Source organism: Cariama cristata, unplaced genomic scaffold (assembly GCF_000690535.1).
Source record: "Cariama cristata isolate BGI_N322 unplaced genomic scaffold, ASM69053v1 scaffold230, whole genome shotgun sequence".
In the NCBI taxonomy this organism is placed as follows: domain Eukaryota; kingdom Metazoa; phylum Chordata; class Aves; order Cariamiformes; family Cariamidae; genus Cariama; species Cariama cristata.
In genome coordinates this window covers 65,501-86,430 of record NW_009595038.1, presented here as the reverse complement: position 1 = coordinate 86,430, position 20,930 = coordinate 65,501, and the positions used below count along the sequence as shown (strand labels likewise).

The window sequence follows — 20,930 nt, the reverse complement described above, 5'->3', positions numbered from 1 at the left end:
TGGTTTGGCATTGTCTGTTAAACCTGTTCTCTATTGCACTTTCTACACTTCCACGTTCACTACACTTGCTGACTAGTTGAGAAACTACTTCACGAATGGTCACGTTCCATACAGTTCACGAGTTGCTTTGCTGGATCCATTTTCCTTGTAGGGTTTTGATTTTTTTTTTTTGAGGGGTGGGGTGGTGGTTGTTCATTTTTTTAAACTGAAAAAATGCACAGTCATTTCTACTCTCTTTTTGCATTTGTAGTGTAGAAAACACTACGCCTTACTCTGCAAAGAAGAAACAATGCTGTCTCTGTCAAACTGGCATGACCTCAGATGTTTCTTCAGCTGCCGGCTGAGAGTTTGTACCTGTCTGTGCTACTGGCACCACCACCGCGTCCTTGACGTCCGAGGTCTGAGTGCAGGAAGAGTTCTTCTCCTCCAGTTTTTTAGCGGTGTCTGGGCAGTTCTGAACAAAGATCACTCTGTTGTAGGCTTTCAACCTGCGCCACAGCTGAACGTAAACCTTACACTGCACATACATGAAGACCAGGCCTCCCGTGAATCCGATGGCCACCACGACGAGTTTTGTCCAAAACGGCCATTCGAGGACACCTTTGAAATAAAACGTTTCTATTTATTACCGGTGTTATACATTGAATATCAAGTACTGAGTTTCAGGAAAATATTTGGGAAAGAAGCCCCTTGCTAAGAATTCCCAGGAACGTACACGCTATTGGGGCAGTTGTGGCTCAAGGGGAAATCAGCAGGAGTTTCCTATCCCATAGGCCAGCCAAGAAGCGACATCTGCCTCCCACTTTTAACTGACTTCACCACAATTTGGTCAAATAAGAAATGGCAGGGCCGCTCTCCCAAAGGAAGCGTAATGCTTGATACAGTCGAAACCAAAACGTTTTACTGTTCCTCAATAATATCCCCATACTCAATAGCTTGCTTAAGCCAAAGTGCGAGTACCAAAACCGAGACAAGTGGCTACCTAGAAATATTATGCACATCTTCAACAATAATTTCTTTTTTTTTTGTTAATCATGCTAGAAGCATGACGCAGTTTAGGGTATCCAGAACACCAACATTCGTAATATTTAGTACCTGGTCCCAGCTTTATCCTGAAGCCAGGGTATAGTAAAAAAAAAACACAAACAAGTGGAAAGGGCTCTTATCTCCCGCATCACTCGCCTTCGTTGGCCTCTTTTTCCTGCTGTCTGTGCAACTCCCCCCTCTCCCGACCACACCTACATCAAAAAGCAGAACTTCTATTCCTATGTACTAAAAAAATAACTTTACAGTTTTTGGTGTATCTGTTCTTACCTTTCTCATTGTACTGATCAGTTGCATTTGGTATTTACAGAAAAATATATAGCTGCTAACACAGAAAACCTAGAGGTGAGCGCATTTGAACTTGATTAGGATATAAATAATATTAAAAATGATTTGCTTTGGACTAAATGTGGTCTTAAGATTTTAAGGTAGTAAAGTTGTATTAAGAACAGCCTTCTCCTCGTTCAGTCATACCGCTACACCTGCTTTTTTTTTTCCAACCATTCAGTAACCTAACATAAAGGAAGGGCTACCAGCCTTCCCGTTACACATTGCCCCGTCACATTTAAGGATCAAATGCTGTACGCAAGAGGCAGAGCTCTGGATCGATGCCCAGCTGGCAGCTGAACAATCTGAATAGGTTCGGAAGGTCTCTCTTTGGCCAACGTTTTGCTCACTGAGTGTAGTACTCAAGGTGCTTTGCGCCTGATGCCGTATTCAACCATGGGTGATGATAGCGCACAACAACTTGGTGGTATTTGTGAGTTTTACTCAAGTTTTTACACAGGGAAGAAATTTCTGCCACAGGCAGGAAAGCAATCTGTGTTCCTTTGGGGCTGGGCAAAAAAAAGAGCTTCAGTGAGGAGCTGGTCTCTGCTCCCAGCCCTGGTAACCTGGACCCCTGAAGAGCAAGTCTTTACTTTCAGCCTGCTGTGTGAGTCTCATCAATCTTCTCCCCTTTACTGTTAAACACATAGGAATTGGGCTTTTCATTAAGTAAACAAAGAGAGAGAGCAAAAGAGTATGAATTATTGCAAAAGCACACAAAATGTTTGAAGTCACTGTAGTTTTCCCTGCAACTGTTTGTTTTGTTTGGCTCCAAGGCATCTCTTTGTCCATTTTTTTCCGTAGGGAGAATCATCCATTACATTAGGCAAACACTGAATTCTATACAAATCGTAAATGCTTTTTTGAGCCTACCAGGATTAATTACTGTGATTCTTAGGCATTCTATACAACAACAAAAATCCATGTTAGCCGTTTTGTTGTGTAAATTCTAATCCACAGAACTACCTTTCCCCTTTTCAGTGAGCCGGGTGACATAGCTGTACTCAGAAGTTCAAAGCCATTCCTAGTCCTGTCCTCAGGGCCAGTTTTTTTGAGATGAAAAACAGGGTTACCCGTTTAGAAAGAACGCAAACCAAGGCTTTGTAGTGTACATTTGTCTGTTACTTACTGAGCCTTCTTATGTATTTTCCTCTCATAGGCAGGCTATCAGGTGTATCATCAAATATTTATCTAACTAGCAAGGCACAAAGCTCCACCTGTTTTGTTTTCCATGTTAACTTCAGAGTATAGCACAAAGCGACAGACCTTTGTCCCTCGACTGCGCTTCAAGTCAATTCAAGATCAAAACTCAAAAGCGTTTTAGCCTCTTCACCATCATGATCATAGTTAGGACTAAATTTAAGACCGAATAGACTTAGATTTGAAATGGCAAACAGTATTTCAGTTTGGAATATAGTTTCCACACAGGGTAGGTATAGTCCAAAAAGAAACCTGCCTGTGTTAAACAAGCATTTGGTTAGGCGTGTCCCGTTGGGTTTTTCAGTAGCTCCACAGACGGAGGCTCCACGACCTCTCTGTTCCCATGTTTGACCACCCTCACAGTAAAGACAACTGAAACATGGACATTCACAGTGAAACACTATTCGAAAGGACGCAGGAATGGCTTTCCGTGGTACGTACGTCCCACACAAAGGACTAACACAACTGGAACACGGTCTCTTGGAAGTTTGTATTAGGAAGGGCTCTGTCATGTTTTACAGGATATTGAGGTTCAAGTGGGTAATGTAAAGAAATTGCTACTTTATGAGCTGAACTTGCACTCAGCTCTTTGAATTTGACTCATCTTTTTTCTCTGAGCTTTACAAATATCTAAATACTGGGAGATGAACTAGGAAGAACCAGCAGGCTAGTTAAGCTGGTGTAACGATTACATGTCTCTCTGCAGGGGCATAATACAAGACTTTAACACTGATGCATTCATTACTTCTGCATTAAAGCATTGGATGTAGCCATGTGTGAGCTGTTAAATAACAGAACAGAACGTGACTGGTTACGTAGCTGCCTTGCGAAGCCATCCATCGCATTATTAACAAGACTGAAGAAGTTAAAAGATAACTTACCGTTATCATTGCCTTGTTTAATTTCCTCAGCGGTTCTGTCAATTAAAACATACAAGGACCAAACAACACAGGTAATTGCAATTACGTGGAATGTGACTGAACAAACTATTTTCCTCCTCTCGCTTGTTGTCATCTGTAGTTTCTCCCACTGTAATTTAAAAAAAAAAAAAAAAATAATTAGACTTGCAAAATTTTATAATAAACTAATTAGGCCATTCTGGCTTTTTTCTACCAAGAAGCCCAAGCAGTAATAAAATTAACAAATCCTTTTATTTGGATAATACACAGTACAGTAGCATGTGCATTGTCAGTGTAAAACTCGTAAATCACTGTAAATCACACTGTAAATCTCATTTTCACAGATTCAGAGGAATGAAGAGTTCTGTCCTGTTTCTGTCTGCTTGCGAATGACACCTAAAATAATTCCATGGCAGTACAGCCATAACACCTTAATAGACAAGTAAAAACCTGAATATTTATTTTAACTTTACCTGATGCACACTTCCAGTGATGAGAGAAGAAAAACACTCCAAACATTAGCTTTTAATACTTAAACTGTTCTCAGTTGCTTAAAATTAGAGGAACAGTTGTGGAACAGTCTTCCCATAAAATAAAAGCGTAAGAAATGCAACTGCATTGAGGATTAAATGCCATAAACTTGAAAAGATGGTTATGTGGAAATGACCGTACATGATAGCAGCCAAACAGCCTCAGGAACGCAAGAAGGATCTTCCAGGCACATGTTTGTGAATTATGGCACTAAATCCATCATATGATTGTGAATTACGGCACTAAATCCTAGCTTAAGTTAAGGCTATTTCAAGATGAAATAGGCTATTCTCTGCATTTGAACAATGCATCTCTTGAGGCGATTTTTTTTTTTTTAATATCTCACTTGTGAAGACATTTTTTTCATCACTTCTTTAAAATAAAACCCTTCTCTACTAAAATGCTTGCCTTTTGAAAACAGATGAAAGAATATGACATTTAAAAGCAAAATGCCTGAATTCCGAGGAATAATCTCCGAGTCGGTCGCTAGCCTCTGATGAACGAACCAAGTACAAACCACAATACGCCAGTGCCACCTCTCTGCAGTTCTGCTAATGCAAGACTGAACTCTGCTTCAGCAGCCGAGCCACAGCCCTGACCTCCGCACAGTTTCCAGGTCCTAAGGCTGGGGAAAAAAAACAAAAACAAACCACCCTGGCCACTTGTGAGCACTGAGGTGCTATAAATTTACTTTGAAGGTATGAGTTTGGCTTTGATTTCCTCATTTGGGTTTGTGTGGGTTTTTTTAATTTTTGTTTTGGGTTGGTTTTGGGAAAGAATGAATTTCCCTAAATTGCTTATGGCTAGTGTTGGAGATGGCATCTAAGGTAGATGCTTAGACTTAAACCTGAACCAGTACGGCCATTCTTCTGGTCTGAACGCAATTTGCTGCCTTGGGCACGTTTCGAAGGAGGACAACGGCAGTAAAAGCTTGGGAATGTCAACGCAATGCCACCGACAGAGCTAACTCTCAGAAATGCTTCTTCCTGCCACTAATTTTAGAGCAGCACATACCGGGTCAAACACATTTTAGTCTTTAATGGCAGTTAAAGCTTGCACGTTTCAGAGCTGTTGTTGCCTCAAAACAATCTCTGGAGCATTTTCTAGCCCTTGCCAGAATTTTATGAACACAAGGCTTGAAGAACTGAAATAGTTCCTGAGTAATATACAAAAAGACAGTGCTAGAAGTTTATTTTCCAGCTGATACCTCATTTCAGTTTCTGCAACATCTACTTAGGAGGGAAAACGAAGCTTGCTGGGTTTTGTATGGCAGTCTGGAAAAATGAGAGGCATTAAAAAAAAAAGTAATGAACGAAAAGACCAGAACCTTATGCTCATTGTAGTTCAGGTAGGTAGTATTCAGCGGTCAGCCCAGACAGACTGTGGCATTGTCATCGCAGTCTTACCATATCATTACAGTCACCAGGTTACAGAGCATTTGACCTGGAGACTTTCATCCTTTTTTGCAGTGAAAAATTCAATTCAAGCCCTGTGACAGGCTTTCTTTCCAAAGAAAAAGTTGTCTTTGTCCAGATAGAAGAAAGAATTTTACCTTAACCCTTCACTTACCTGCGGATGCTTTGTGAGAGATCGACGTTGAACATAAAGAGGAACGAGTTGTGTTCTTAAATAGACATTTTCTGCCATCTCAACTCCGATGCTACACTTTTTGGTCTACTGCAGAGAAGATTCTGTGCTAAATTTTCATTGTCATATGAAGTCTCATTATAGCCATTCTAAGTCTCGTTATATAGCCATTATATATAGCAGTCTCATTATAGCCATTTTACCCTCCGTAACAAAAGTGTTGACCTGAATGCCCAGTCAAATAAAGCTTCTTGATACAGCGTTTTAAAGTCAAAGAATGCTGGTCCTGTTACCCTAAACGTAAACACTTTGTAGGCGAGGGAAAAAAAAAAAGAAGCCAAACCCAAATGACAAACAGGCAGGATAGGTAAATAAAGGAACGAGCTCCCAAACTTCTGCTGAGATGATTGACAAGAAAGGTGTATCAGGAGAGGGAGCTAGCAGAAATGGGCTAAGCCAGGCCTTTTTGTGCTAACATCCCATGAGCAAAGCCAGGCAGAAGACAAGGCCAGGCCTACCGGGCTCGGCTTCCTCTCTCTGGCCCCTTTTCTTCTGCCAGGGCATGGCGGGGTCTGGAACTGGAAGACACTGCGGAGCATCTCGTACTCCCACTTGGGATACAAGAAAGGAGCAAGGAGAGACTCCTGCTCACATGGACAGCGGCAGGATCAGAGTACTTGGGAGCGTTTTCCAGCTCTTCGTGTCTCCCAAAGCTCTGCTTCTGTTTTGCCCTGCCCTAGCTGCGGTCCCAGTTCTCCCCTCTACTCCAGGCATGACGGGCTGAGCTCGGAAGGGGAAATTCAATCAAATTTTGGGCTCTACTCCTGGTGACCCCTGTGGTAGCTGAGGTAAGTCTCCTCTCCTCCTCACCGATTTTAGCTTGGCTGAACAGAGAGCACGATGTGACTGCTGCCACTCTCGACTAGACGAGTGATGTTAGGAGATAAGTCAGCAATTTAAGTTGCTCTGGAGGCAGAAAAGTGCAATTCACTATTTTTTTTGCAATAGGATTAAATCGAAAATTTAACTGTTAACGTTAGCACAGACTTGCTTGGATAAAAGCACAGTTACATGAAATAAAAATTGCTTGAAAATCCATAGCAAAGGCTCTGAGACAACACTATATTGAGCAGTGAAAGCATCAGCCTCTTTTACTTGGGCCTTATAGTCCAGGACTCCATATAGGCTAAAGTCGGGTGGGCAGGTTTGGCCGGTGCTACCATGTCACACAGTGCGTTAACGCCTCCTTAACCACAGATAAATTCACCCCAGCTGTATTTTGAAGCTTCGGTAGTTCTCATGGCTCTCTACATTCATGATGGCAAGATAAAAATAAATTGCATCACGTTTTCATTATCTTCATCAGTGATCTAGAAAAATGTACAACCACCAGGTTGATGACGCTGTGACATGCGATGGCTAGAATATCAGATGCCACTAAGAACAGAAAAATAACACAAAAGTAAGTGCCCAGGTGCAATTTTCCTTGGCAACTTACATGTTAATACTCCTAAGGTGCTCTAGAGACAGGAAGGAAAGAAATGGCAGACTGTAACAGCCAGAGGAGACATTTATAACAATCTGCAAATTATTGAGTCACTAAATTGATAGACCAACACTGTAGTGTTTGCCCAGCCTCCTCCGAAGGACCCCTTCACTGTTGTACACCTGATTGTCACCACCCACAGATTCCTTAGTCCTGGCAGCAATACAAACACAGCCTGGAAATCATCACCGATGCAGATGGTTCAGCATCCTGCAAATGCACGCACCAGCATGAACACCTTTATGTCCCACAGAACAGCTATGCTAAAGCACTTTGGTAACATCGAACAACCGCGAGACCTTGTACACAAGTCACCAAACAAATCCACCATGCAACAGTATGTATCCCGAGAAGAAAGCTTGAAATATCCCCAGCTCCCTTTTTATTTTCTGAAGTTTTCTTTTCTGAGGTTTTCTGCCTACCACACTTGTACTGTGCTCTGCAAACCACTGGAGGGTGGTAGAAGATTGTCTCCTTGCTCCAGAGAGAGAAGGCGAAAGGACCTGCCAAAGAAACTGGATTGTAAATGTGACCAGAAACCCTCCTCCGCCCCAACTACTGCTTACAGCTACTTCTTAAACATGCCTTGCACCTCACCCTGAATTCCTCTGCTTCACTGCCAGAGAAGTTTGCAATAATCTTGAAAGCGGCAGCTGTGAAACCGTACCCTGTTCTAGGTTTCTGCCTCCTGGTTTGGTTTTGTTTCATCAAGACTATCTCGCTCCGAAACTTAAAGGGAACGGTTACTGATTTCATAACCCACTCTTGCAATTACAAAATGTAGTCATGAGTCTTCTGGGGAAAACAAAGCAAAAAAAAATTTAAAAAAAGGAAAAAAAATGAATCGCCTACTCACAGGGAACATCTAAATCGTGTGTTGCCAACCACTTCCCTTTCCTGTAACACAGTCTGAGAAAATCCCTGATATTTCTTTTAAAGGACGAAACTTTGCCCCCCCTGCATGTCACTTCTAATAAAAGCTTGGTTAATCAATATGCAACAAATAAAGATGGATATTTTTCAATATCCTCTGAAAACAGATTGTCTGCGGATGTGGGGATGCTCCTTCATATCCTAAGGATCCCAACACAGCCTCTCTTCTTACAGACAGAAGTAAATCTGCAATTTTAATTCCCTCCCATACGTTTCTGCAAAGGCCCAAGGCAGAACCAGAAGCTTGACGCTGCTCCCACAAAAGCTGTCACCACACCACGCAATCGCCCGCTGCGGATTTTGCCGCTTGTGTTCCCTTCCCCCACCATCTGCTTGTACCTTTACTGCCCGCCTCTCCCCGGCCGCCATTTTGGGGCCGCCGGTTGCCTCCTGCCAGTGGCAATCTTCCGTCACATCGGCCACAAAGTTTTGTCTACGTAGATTTCCTGAAGCAATTCCAAATCGGCTGCAGGTTTGCAGAGTCACACCTTTACAACCGGAGGCCCCTTTCCTGCAGGGGCTCCTCAGTGAGGATGCCAAATTGAAGGTGAAGTTAATGGGCTGCTTCGCAACATGCGCTGAACGCTGGGACGTTTAACTCCTGGGTATTTTCAGGAATCCTGTTTTTAAAAATTGCACGTAAGGAGGCCTGACAGGGGAAGCTGCTACGGGCATGACATTGCTAATACTAAATATTTTTCGCATTCTGACATTTTTCTACCTTTAGTAAAAACAACAACAAAAAAAAGACAACGAATGTCACGTGAACAGCACCCAGAGCTGGAAGGACTTCCTTCTGCTCTCACCTCAAGCTAAGGTCATCATGCAACGTTTTCTGAAGCCTTTCTACAATCTAAAGAAAGACTTTGAGCCAATCTCTATCTTGAAATAATCACGCCTGCAAAAATGAAGGCTGGAATTCTTTACTCGGGGCTGTTGTAGAAACTGCACTAGGAATACACAGAAAAACATCTTTCTTATCTCAAACCAGGCCTGAAGGATCTAGCCAGCACTTTTGAAAAAAGCTCTTCAGAACTGGAGCGGTGTATGATGAAGTGAGCCGAGCAGCGAAGATACGTCAGTAGTCTGACCATGTAGCTCAGAGTTATTTATTTTCTGAGGGTTAGGGAGGGTTTTCTCGTCACTTGTTGCAGTACTAATTGGCTCAAGCTCCCCGGTAAACTGCTCACTACTATCAACCTACCAGCTGGAGGAGAGCAGCTGCAACGGTAGTTTGCAGGAATGGAATTTGTGCAGTGGGTGGAGGAGGAAGAAATAAGAGTAATAAAGGACAACAGGGCTCCACACACCTCGGGAGAACAAAATAGCCTCGTGCAGGTTTGAAGCGCTGATGAGACTTCAAACCTTGTAATTTGAATAAAAGAGCTTTGCGCCACTCTGTGCCATCTAAACAACGTGTGGTTACAGCCCGCGCCTGAGGGACTGCATCTTAAAGGACAAGGCATGCCTCGCTGCATCCCGCTCCAAGGCGAGAAATGCCCCTCGTACAGTCCGGGTCTGATGGCTGAAAAGGGAAGGGTTTGGGCCATGAAAATGCCTCTTCTGTTTTCTTTTCCCCAAACACCTCCAGAGCACATTCAGAGAGGAAGAACTGAGCAGGTTCACAGAAAACACAGAGAACCTATTTGTCATTGCCTTTTGTCAAAAGATACATCCCAGAGAAGACACTCTTGTAAGGATCAAGTATAGAAGACCAGAATTAGCCCCCTGCTATGTTAACCACTGAACGCAAAAATGAAATAAATTTTAAAAATCCCATGTCGTATGGTGCATCATACAGCCAGATCTATGCACAACCTTCCCTCAATCTAGTTAGCTCATTTAGATGAGCTGGTACAAATTCTTCTCTGGCAAACCTGTCTGAAGTTTACCTGAAATCTATTTCTGACCCTAGGTGACACTAAACAAACCTGGTCAGAATTCAAATGAATGTCTGTGGTGTATTTAAAACACTTACTAAAAGTTTAAAACTGAAGCAGAAATGGGTGCATTTCTGAAGACAAACACACTTTAATTCACTTTTACGCGTGATACGCACACCTGGAGTAATAAAAGAAATACATAATGGAAAAATCTCACTTTGATAAAATACCTTATCATCAGCAAAGAACTAATAATTCAGTTTTATCAAAACCAAGACAGCGCTATATTTCTTTTTTAAGTGACAGTTAAAAGAGCTGGACTTGAGTGATACAATCAGCATGCACTTCTCTCTAACTTGTGCAATTTTTAGCTGTGTATGTCATCAATTAGCAGACCCTTAAAAAGCGTAAAATAGGGGTATTAAGTAATTTGAGAAGATAATTTCAAAAATGAAGTAGCTGTTTTTGCAATCTGGAAGTACTATTGAGAATACTTGTCATTTACCAACTAGAAGAACTTCAGTACCTGCATCCTAATCATCCCAACACAGACTAAACAAGAAAAAATGCTATGCTTTGGAAATACAGGAATAGCCAGACCTCATGTCTCGGACAGAGGCCAACACCAGATGCTTCAGAGAAACGTGCAAGAAACCCTGTGGCAAGTAATTATAGCATAATCTCTCCATATTGGGACTTCTTCCTTGCTCCCATCTGCTAGAAGTTATTTTACATCAATATATAGAATGCAAAAGTAGTCTACAAAGTGTTTACTTTGGAAGCATCCTGGCCGAATGCTGAAACAGCATTAACCAGTTCTTTGTTCAATAGAGGTCTACATGATCAGCCTTCGGTACTACCATGGGCTTCTCTTTTACAATTGCTGTTTCCTTTCTTGCCTTGTAAGCTGTTCAAGAAAAGGATCACTGTCTCCTAGCACAGGACGCTTCAGCTGCCTTATCTAAAAAGATAATGCTGACAGATAAACGGCAGGTGAAACATTAAACCACCGGTCAGGAGTGAACTATCACCATAATGCAAAAATATGGGGAATGTCGGGTGCTAAGAACAAGAGAGACACAACTAGAACTCTAGAAAAGATTTACTTTAGGTGCCTGGGCATATGCCTTTATTACTGAAAAAAAAATCAAAAAACAAGCTAACATGTGAGCAACCCATACATAAGCAGAAAAAAAGGGGTAGAATCTGTGTCTCCACTAACTTTTATCACAGTTAATCAAGAACAGAAGCAGATGCTACTGTTACGTGCTCTCCCTACAGCATTTCTACAATCATTTTATCTATCAAAAGGCTCTAGTTTGTGTGTCACTTTTATTCTTTTTGCAGCCAGTCCTCTCCCACCTCTGTCTACTCTGTCTTTCTAAAAGAGCAGCACACCTAATTGAAGGCATGACATTTTCCTCCAGTCACTAAGTAGCAAATGCCTTTAAATCACAGTCCAGCTCTCAAGCAGCAGTAACTTAGACACAAAAAAAAAAAACCATACCAAAAAAAGAGGAACCAATCAATCTAACTACCATACCACAAAGCACAGACCAAGGTGTTGCTGCAAGCCCCGTTAAGCTGAGATTTCATTTTCCAACCAAAGCAGGTGAGGGTGCTGCATTGTGCAGTACGTACTCTACGGGCAATACAAGAGCAGTCATGATGCACGCTCGGTGCTGGATTTGAGATGGATTGTGCTGGGGTCAAAGCAACCCCGAGTCCTTCCTCCACTACAGCAGCCCTAACAAACCATCTCCCATCTTTGAATACCAAGTAGCATGGGCTCCCTTTGCACATCTGAGTGTTTTGGCCTTAAAATAGTGCTATGGATGTGGACAGAAGGCTGGGATAGCACGGTAGAAGTAGGAAAAGGAGAAAAATTAGAGAGAAAGGTGGATATAGCAACATGCTGGAGATCAACGGCCCATTACATAGTCATGTAGGCCTCTCCACTTTCTTTAGTCCTGTCCAATTAAAGCTAAATTTCTCTGAAGAGCTGTTCTCTTAGGCACCTAAGACATAGTTAAAATATATGATCACAGTTTTGTTAGAGAGTCTTTACTTGAATCACCTTCTCTTCAGTATTCATCGCACTGCTTAATTTCCTCTATGTCGCATTGTCTAGCCTGCTGAGAAGTACCTTGAAGCGTGCATTTTGAAATTGGAGCTGATGAAATAAAACTGGTGACAACTGAAAAGCTAAATCAACAAATACACTGTCTGTTTATTTAGCTGTAGCTATAAATGATGTAGAAAGTCTTCTCCAGGAGGTACAACAGAATATTAGTTATTCCACCTTCCACCTAGAAAATATTTTTCACCTAAATTTGCCTTCATTTAGACCAGTGCAAGCACGAAAATTCTCATTACTCTCTTGTACTAAATGTGCTTGGTCTTTTTTGTTTGCTGATCATGTCCTTGATCCTCCCATTTGATACATCAGTAATTTCTTTCCAAGATGCAAAATCCCTTAGCGCTCTATTTTGTATCTTACAGAATAAAAACCTAAAGCCATTTACCTGGAGAACCTGCTGCATAACCTGGCCTACGGAAGCGTGTATTACATCTCTACAGCCCAAGGCCCTTCAGCATCACGCATCGCAACGGGAAAGGAGAGACGTACAGCAGCAAGCGGAGGAAGGAAGGGTACAAAGGTACCTCTGCACGCTAAGGAGTCTTGCGAGAAAAGGAGTACAGTTGACTGGAAACGGAAAGCAGCCATACCTGAAAGTCACTGAACGAAGAGTAGCCATTTGGTACTGTTGGATGAACAGTGTTGAAAGACATCTTGCGTGTCTTTTTATCTCATCCTCTCTGTCCTTCACTTTTATAGATCAAAGATGCTCTTACCAATTCTCCCCCCCTCCCCATCACCCACTGAATTACTAGTACAAGTGAACCCCCACACTAATTCTTTTTATATGGTCATTATTTTCTTCCTCAAGTTGTGAGACCAACTGACCTACATTGTATAGAAATTGTAACTTGACTTTTGAGCTTCCAGTAACCAAATTGGCCTGAATCGTTACCAAGATGTGGCTTGGTTTAAATGTCCTTGTATATCAAAACCCTGGCATTTTTAAATACATGTTTAAACATATCTAGACGTATCTTATTTTTGCAACTATATATGCAGTATATATGCATATATCTGAATTGCCACGGAACCAAGATTAAAAGAAAAGGAGTTGATGTGCTTCATTATCTATAAATATGACTTTAGCAAGAAGACTGATTTCCCAATGAATAGCTACAGGTACCTTCCCTGTCTTTTAATTTTCCCACAAGAGAGGCTCTTTTGACCCAATTAAATAAAAAAGAAATACAGGAAATTCATGCTGAGGAAAGGCTACAGTAATTAACACAAAACTACAGCCCAGCGCTCTGGCAAAGAGCTGAGGGAAGCTATTCATTCTGAAAGACCTCCAACAAATGCCATACCTTCTAATTTTGCCACACATAAATTGGAGCAGATGAATAAAGACCTGAATAATCCCTGGAGGAAAAGTGTCTTTTTTTCCAAGTAGTTTTAATAAAATGCTGCAGGAATAAAATCAAATTAACACTGAAAATTGTAAAATACAGTGAATAAACTGATAATTATCACATTTGATCATACTTTAGATCAAGTACCGTATTGCTATGTTCAAGAGAACATTGCCACGTTCAAGACAACATCCCTATGTTCAACAGAAGCCATTTGTTGCATGCCTTCCACCACCAAGCAACCTGTGAACTAAAACTCGGTTCAGATCATGCTCACATCAATAGATCTTGGGCAAAATACATTTGAGGCAAATAACCACTGTAAAATTGTATCTGTTAGTTATGCGAAAGATTAATACATACATTAATCAGATCACGAAGAGCAACCCACTCCCATTAGAGCTGGTAAAATCCCTAGCTTCAAAATTAAACCTTAAAAATGGCATTTTTACAAAAGTCCGTGAATAACAATGACTGGTTTAGGTCAATGCTTGGGTTGATTATGCTCTTTAAATTTTATATTACTAGCTATACATTTTGTGTCAGGGCACCATTCCGTTTACATTTTCTTTAGTTGTAAAGCCAGTATCAAGAGATTCTCTTAATTATTTTCCATGCTTCAGCTACCCAGCCTCTCCTCTGTTATAACTATTGATGAGGCCGAGCTGTAAAACGGAACACTGAAAGGGCTGAAATAAAAAGTGAAAAGGAGACCTCAAGTTCTTAAAAAATAAGTGAGAGGCTGATGAACTGCAGGATGGGGTAGGACCTTCTAAGTAAACTGGAAGTGAAACCTTTTGATGCAAGTTGCACCCATAAAACAGCTCAGCCCAAACTGTTTATTTCAGTCTCAGAAAGCACCGAAGGATTGGTACCTCCCAGAGCTCACGTTCATGGTTCTGTGCAACAGTGGATAACACCGCTGACATCCAGCAGCAGAAGTAGCAAATTTGGGTACTAGCAGCTGATTAGAAGAGGAAAGAGTTTTCATTTTCTGGTATAAGATTTTTTGTTTGCTTCTTAAAAGAATGCAAGTTCAAAGCAACGACAACAAAAACTTTTTGTTCTGCCTCCAGGAAGGATGCTCCACATGGGGCTGTCCCAGCAAAGTATCATAGTTAAGATGGCTTTTTGCAAGCCTAAGGGTGTGTTATGATGGTTTCAAGGTACGAGGCACAAGAGGTCAGCATCTCTTGTCAGAAGTCCAGGGCAAGTGGAACAACTGCGCAAATAAAACCTGTGTTGAATGGAAGAGAACGAAACATGGAGATGGAAAGCTAACCCAAATTCTACCACTACGAGAGCGCTAAGATCTGTTATTCTTGTTACGGCACAAAGTACAAGACAACAGTACTCTGCGAACTACAGCATGCTATCTATATACAGATAAATTGGCAGTAATGCACTATTATTCTCTCTCAAAAACTAGGAATACAACCGGCTGAACAAAGTAGTCCCTTGCATCCTCGAGGCATCGCAACAGGATATAAATGCTATAGAGTTATTTTTACTTTAAAACCTTTAATATACACATTGTCCCTTGAGCACCAAGTTATTCACTATAATGACACGAAAGCCAATAAGAAAGTAATAGCTTTGTGCCTTTGTGCATAGTTGTGAAGTGTCTGACCCCAGATATTACAAGAAATGATTTGAGGCTAGCGATGTTTTGAGACAGTTTACTGGAAGAAAGATAACAGCAGAGCAGGCTGCCTTGATGCTGTGTAGCTGCACCAGAAATCGAAAGGAAACGTAGGATCTCCTTCTATGTTAAGGACTGCAAAGTATTCACCAAATTGGGTTAAAAAGGGAACTAATCCCACAGCAAGCCAACGTTACCTGACCTATGCAATATTAGCTATCACTTCTTATCATGAGCCTTATTAGAAAACCAATGAAAAAGCCAGATGGTTCATACTTCATGGCACAGGGCAATAAGAAGTAAGCAGCAAGCGGTACAGTAATGAGGGCTCAAAGTTTCTTTTTTTTTCCCTGGGAGACTTTGCAGGTCATTTCTGGTTCTGAAAGTCTACTGGGGCAGGAGAAGTGGTTTCTAATGGTGACCGCTTTTGATTTCATAGCAGGATTTCACAAAGATGTCTCTGCAGGCTACATCACTTTTGGCAGTGATTGCTGTATTCTTAAATAAGGAATGTAAATATGAATTATCCAGCTAGCATTGAACCAAAAATAAATCAACACCCTTAACGTATTTTGCCATCACTGAATTTATCATCCATGCTACCAGATTTTATCAAAAAAAGATTTATCCACGGCGCATCCAGTTATGAATGAATTCCTCCAGGCAGTCCTATTTTTTTAAGATTTTCTCTTTTTATAGGACTGCATTGAGCACAGAGAAGGGAGCTGAATCTGGCGCTCTCACACATTAGGTAAGAGCTCTAACAACCGGATTTAGAGTAGCGCAGGTGACAACTGTTTCGTAAAAAAAGGCACCCTATGCAGTTTTAACTCCAATAAGGGGAGCACAAGCAGATGTGTCCCTGCTCCAGAGTGAAACATTAAGTCTGGGAGGGAAACGGGACGTGAAGATTCACTTTAGACTTCCCTTTTGTCTATCACAGGTCTCAAAGCAGCATTCTGATTTCCTTCTGTTGCTTCCATAGGTGATTCACTTTTTTTTTTCACGGAGCCTGTTGAATAGCTGATTTCTCTGCCTTACAGCTGGGCATTACCCACAGGTTCTTTGGCTCAAACCCTACGTCTTAATTGCTTACACAGCTCCTACTGATCCGACGGTCTGGTTGCAAATAGAGTTATCTTTAACCTACTCTGGTAAAACTAAATATTTGCTTTTGATCCAATAGTTCAATCAGCATCATACCAAACAGTTGAAATCTTCCGCAAACGGATTTAACCAGTTAATCACGAAACCGAGCACAAAGGGGCACTGGGAGGGTTGAACTGGGTTTTGCTTTGTATGGAAAGCTGGGTTAGCCCATTCCATAACTTCTCTCCAGGACCTAAATCCCCTGCTCTGGGCAGTCATGAACCACGTATCTCCAACTGAGACTTAAACCTTTGAATCCTGTATGGGAGTTAAAGCTGGCGGGGACATTTTATTACAACCTTATTACAATCTGTTTGTTTATAAAATAAATGATATCAAACAGAGAGAGAGCAGTCCTTCCTTCTCCTCTAATGACAGCAGCGGGGTACACGAGAAGTTCCACGGAGTTCAAGGGTGTAAAACCCAAAGAGAGGCACTGCCTGTCACATTTAGAAGTGCTATTTATCAGTATATAAGCAAATACAGAATACAAGAGGAGTAAACACTTAGAAGATATAGGTACACATTCAAAATAAACAAGAAGCTCAAGTTTCTTTCATTACCAGTATTTTAAGACTGGCTTTGCTTCTGTTTAATTTAACAGAAATGTACCACTCTGTTCTAAAAGAACACTCCCGATCCTCTATTTTTAAATGGGATGAATTCAGGTACCTTTTCTATCGGAAGGAAAAAATCAGCCTCAAGTGGTACGTAATGCTTCCCTAAACAAAAATTGACTTGCTCTTCCATAATGACCAAGTGTAACTACATGGTAACAGTGTGCAATGTTGCTTACGTCTCATATAAATAAGACATTATTTGTAAATCATTTCAAAGATAAAATCAGGAGAGATAATAGACATACCCGACACCACAGAATAATCTGCTGGGATAATGCATCAAAAGTAAAACATTTCATCAGATACCAGATGCCTTAAATGGACAGCAAAATTTAAATATGAAAAGTATTTTGAAGTATAGCGAGACACTGTGGAGAAATCTCCATTTGAAGACATTTCTGCATTTTAAGGGCCTTTTAATTTGACACCGTAATCCATTTCATACTCATAGTATTGTCATTCCGTTCCTGTTTCTGCTACGTTTTAAACACCAAATTCAAGAGGTATGAAATGCAGGTGCTACTTTACCAGGATTACACCCTTTTTAAAGAAGAAGTGATTTTCTCAGGATGAAGCTATTACCTGAGAGAGCTCAATAAGGAACTCACAGAAGCTTCTCGCCACTTCCTAGTTTCTTCCATGATAAATAAAGTCACTTTATAAATGAGAATTTCTGCATTATGGATTGCAAATGCTGAAAGGTAAAGCTACAAAAGCAACTGTATTATTTATAACCATAGATAGACATAACAGAGGCCACGAGAAATAAAACAGACACACTAAGCAATGCTTAATGTTTAATCTCTAAATTTATATTTAGTCGAGTAATTAGACCTGCTCAAATATATGAAACACTTGTAATGCCTGTTGATCAATGCTTAAAAGGATTACTTCAATGCAAAGACTCACTAAAATGATTAAACTAAGTTTTATTTGATGCCTGGTGCTTTCAGGGATTCTGTAATTAAATAACTGCTGCATACTGGCACAAGCCTATTGATTTAATAGAGGTATCTTGATTTATGTTAACTTAGTATGCTGCGCATTGTCAGTTATGGGTGCTGACAGCTATATGACACGATATTCAAACATGATTTTGCTATAAACTGGAAACTTTGCTAAAAAACATTAGGAAACATTGAGGGTGCATGAGAGGCTGAGGCATGAATAAAGACAGTAATTCACCAGTTGAATCAAATAGTTTGTTTTATATTTAAATTCTGCTTTTGTGATACTGCAAAACCAAAAGTATAGATACCTGTAATTAACTTCTGTGGTCTGTAATTTTTTCCCTTCAGGAGACCAGCAGTTGGAATGTTACAAAGGTATTATGACAAAATTCATCACAATGAAGCAATGCACAGTTAAGAACCAAACTTTGGAATCTCACATCATGGGTAATGTAGAGATTAAAAATCAAAACTGGTCGAGAGATGTGACCCTTTCACTTGCAGAACGCCACTTTAAATCCAGGCCTAATGGCCATGGAAATGGCATTTTCTGGAGCTGGCCAGAAACTTTCACTTTAGGGGAAATAATTTCTTTTTTTGATAAAATGAGTTTCTTATGGAACTGAATAGGTGGTCTTCTGTTGGCACTAAATCTGTGGTCTTTCGTTTAGGAAACACTGAAATGAAATATGGTTTCAGAATTTGTCAAAGTTTGTTAGCAAAATAAATCAATTTTTTGTCAATTTTGCCGCTTCCACTGGCTGACAAGAATGGCATCGTTCTCAGCTATAACTGCCACTGCTCATAATGTCCTTGCCTTTATGACCAGAGAATTCTAGAGATTTGGGAAATTTTAATTCACTGCTGCTAAGCTGGGCTTAGTACTAGAGACTGAAGGCTAGAGTCTGGAATCCTAGAGTCTGGAGCGCTTTTCAGATCCTGCATCAAGGAGACAGGATTGTAAGGAGCTTCAGCTTTAGGAGCTTCCTGGCCCACAACACTTCGGTCTCTGGTAACCGTCATCTTCAGGCCATCTTCTGAAAACCTGGACTGCTAGGGAATGGCTCACAGCTGGGGTTCTGGGCTCCATAAAAGCTTGCAAGAAATGTGACAGTGTTTCATTGGAACTTTCCACTTCTGCAAAATTTATAGCTTTTGACAAAACAGCACTTTCAGTGATTTTTAGAAAAGATGTTTGGGTGGAAACTTACCAGTCAGCTGTACTTACTCGGCGGGTCTTTGGATCATCACTCTTTCTTCCCTGACCTCAGCTTTGCTAGAGCTGTCAAAATGCTTGGTTTACAAAACAGCTTCTCATAAACTGTCTAGTGTTTCATAAATTTGTGAATGATGGTGATAGTAGCGCATACGCTTATTAGGGAGAATATATTTAGTTTAATATAACATACGAAGGGTGTCGCAGCTGAATGCTATAAACGCAAAAAGGATAACTAATTTTAACTCTGAAATTTTTGGAAACATTGGCTTTTGTTTCTGAAATGGGTGTAAATTTTAGGAAAGGATCTATAATTAGATATTGGGTCCGTATTATGCAGACAAATATTTGTTACGGGGGGGGGGGGAATGTTGCCAGCATTTACTGCCATGCAGATAAACTACATGTGAGTACTGCTTTGAGCAGAGACTCTGTCTGAAAGAAGAGGCTAATCTTTCCTATCTCAGAAATCAAAACCACACCTGAGAACCAACGATACGCTAAATAAGGTGGTAACCATTCAATTAAGAAATGACAGACTTGCAGGAAATACATTACCGCTCTAAATCTGCCAGTATTCCATTTATTCTTTCAATTAAAAAAAAGGGGGGGGAGGCAGTGGCAATGACCACACACACACAGGTAAAAGTGCCTACTTCTGTTTAACAACAGTTACGCAAATTTTTGATTCCTTTTCTCCTTGGAGGCTATAAATTTTGTTTCTGTTTTTTTAAAGATGCTCTATTATCGAACGCAATCAGGAAAAGGCTTTTGTTAAAAACACTGCTATCTGTATATTCTCTTGCGGAACGCGGCTGTTGCAAGTGTACCTGTTAGATGGAAGGTTAAAGCAATTTGTGTTGAAAATAGGAACATATATACAGAAAAAATCCCCCAAAGATGTGCTACAGGCAGGGGATTTTATACAATTATTTCCTTCCTGTCACATTAGTTAAAATTCATCTGCAATTACTACAACCTAAGGCAATATAATCAAGTTTTTAGCCATCGGTTTTTTATTTACATCTGTTTCAATTTCCAGTCTACCTGGCAAGATCTACCTGGCACTTGAGAACTGTGTCCTTTCCTATCACAAGCTTTGCTTGTCAAATCAATCCCAATTCTCTCTTCAAAAGCGGTTTATCATCAGGGACTTACTAGAAAATTTCTCTGGATGGGAAATGAGAAGGAATTCCATTTGCTCTCCTTTCTCTGAACTGCTGCTACCTGTGCAAGGCTGACAAAACCAAAACGTCTTCTGCCATCAAAACACTGGTACGTATGCATATATTAGTTATAAGCTAATCGTTTCTACATGTTTTTCAAGGGCTCTCACATTGACATTTATTTTAAATCAAAACTTGCCCTATTCTAGATTGTCTCAAACTTCAAAGAGGCAACAAACCCAAAAAGGATGAGAGCATTTTTAGAGAAAAATTAGAGAAGAAATGATTCATTCCAAAGAAAACAAAACCCACGTATGTTTAACAAATTCTCCACCTTCCCTATACTGACAACCTGTGTACCATTACATTGATTTATCCTGGAAAACAGATGAGTGCAGATAACATACATTTGACTTTCAGGATGCAAGGTCGCTTTGATTCCATTAACTAATCTTAATGTATGAGTGATTCATTTGCCCACAAGTGTAACAGTTAGAACAGATGCAGCTAAATTGATTGACTGTTACTTCATAATTGCTGTCTCCACAGCGGCATAAGCATCATTCTCAACCAGAAGCTATGGGCTCGATGTAAAAATTACTGGGTGAACTGGTCTGTGTTATTCAGGAGCAAAATGTGATGAGTAAGATTTTTTTCTGGCTTAAAAACAGGCAGATGAGCCAGTAACAAAAAGCTGAAGATAAAAATTCTAAATACAAAAAACTATTAGTGTGCATTTATATCA

General features: G+C 40.5%; 1 protein-coding gene across 1 annotated transcript in view; it reads right to left on the bottom strand.

The window, feature by feature from the left end:
* Window positions 1–301: 301 nt before the first annotated feature.
* Window positions 302–20,930, bottom strand: part of MARCH1 (membrane-associated ring finger (C3HC4) 1, E3 ubiquitin protein ligase) — a 34,544-nt gene continuing 13,915 nt past the window's right edge. Inside the window, exons 3-4 of the mRNA XM_009700121.1 lie at window positions 3,453–3,600; window positions 302–600 (exon numbers count right to left, since the gene is read on the bottom strand). Coding sequence (XP_009698423.1) covers window positions 302–600; window positions 3,453–3,600 — 447 coding nt within the window. The remainder of the gene's footprint in view (window positions 601–3,452; window positions 3,601–20,930) is intronic.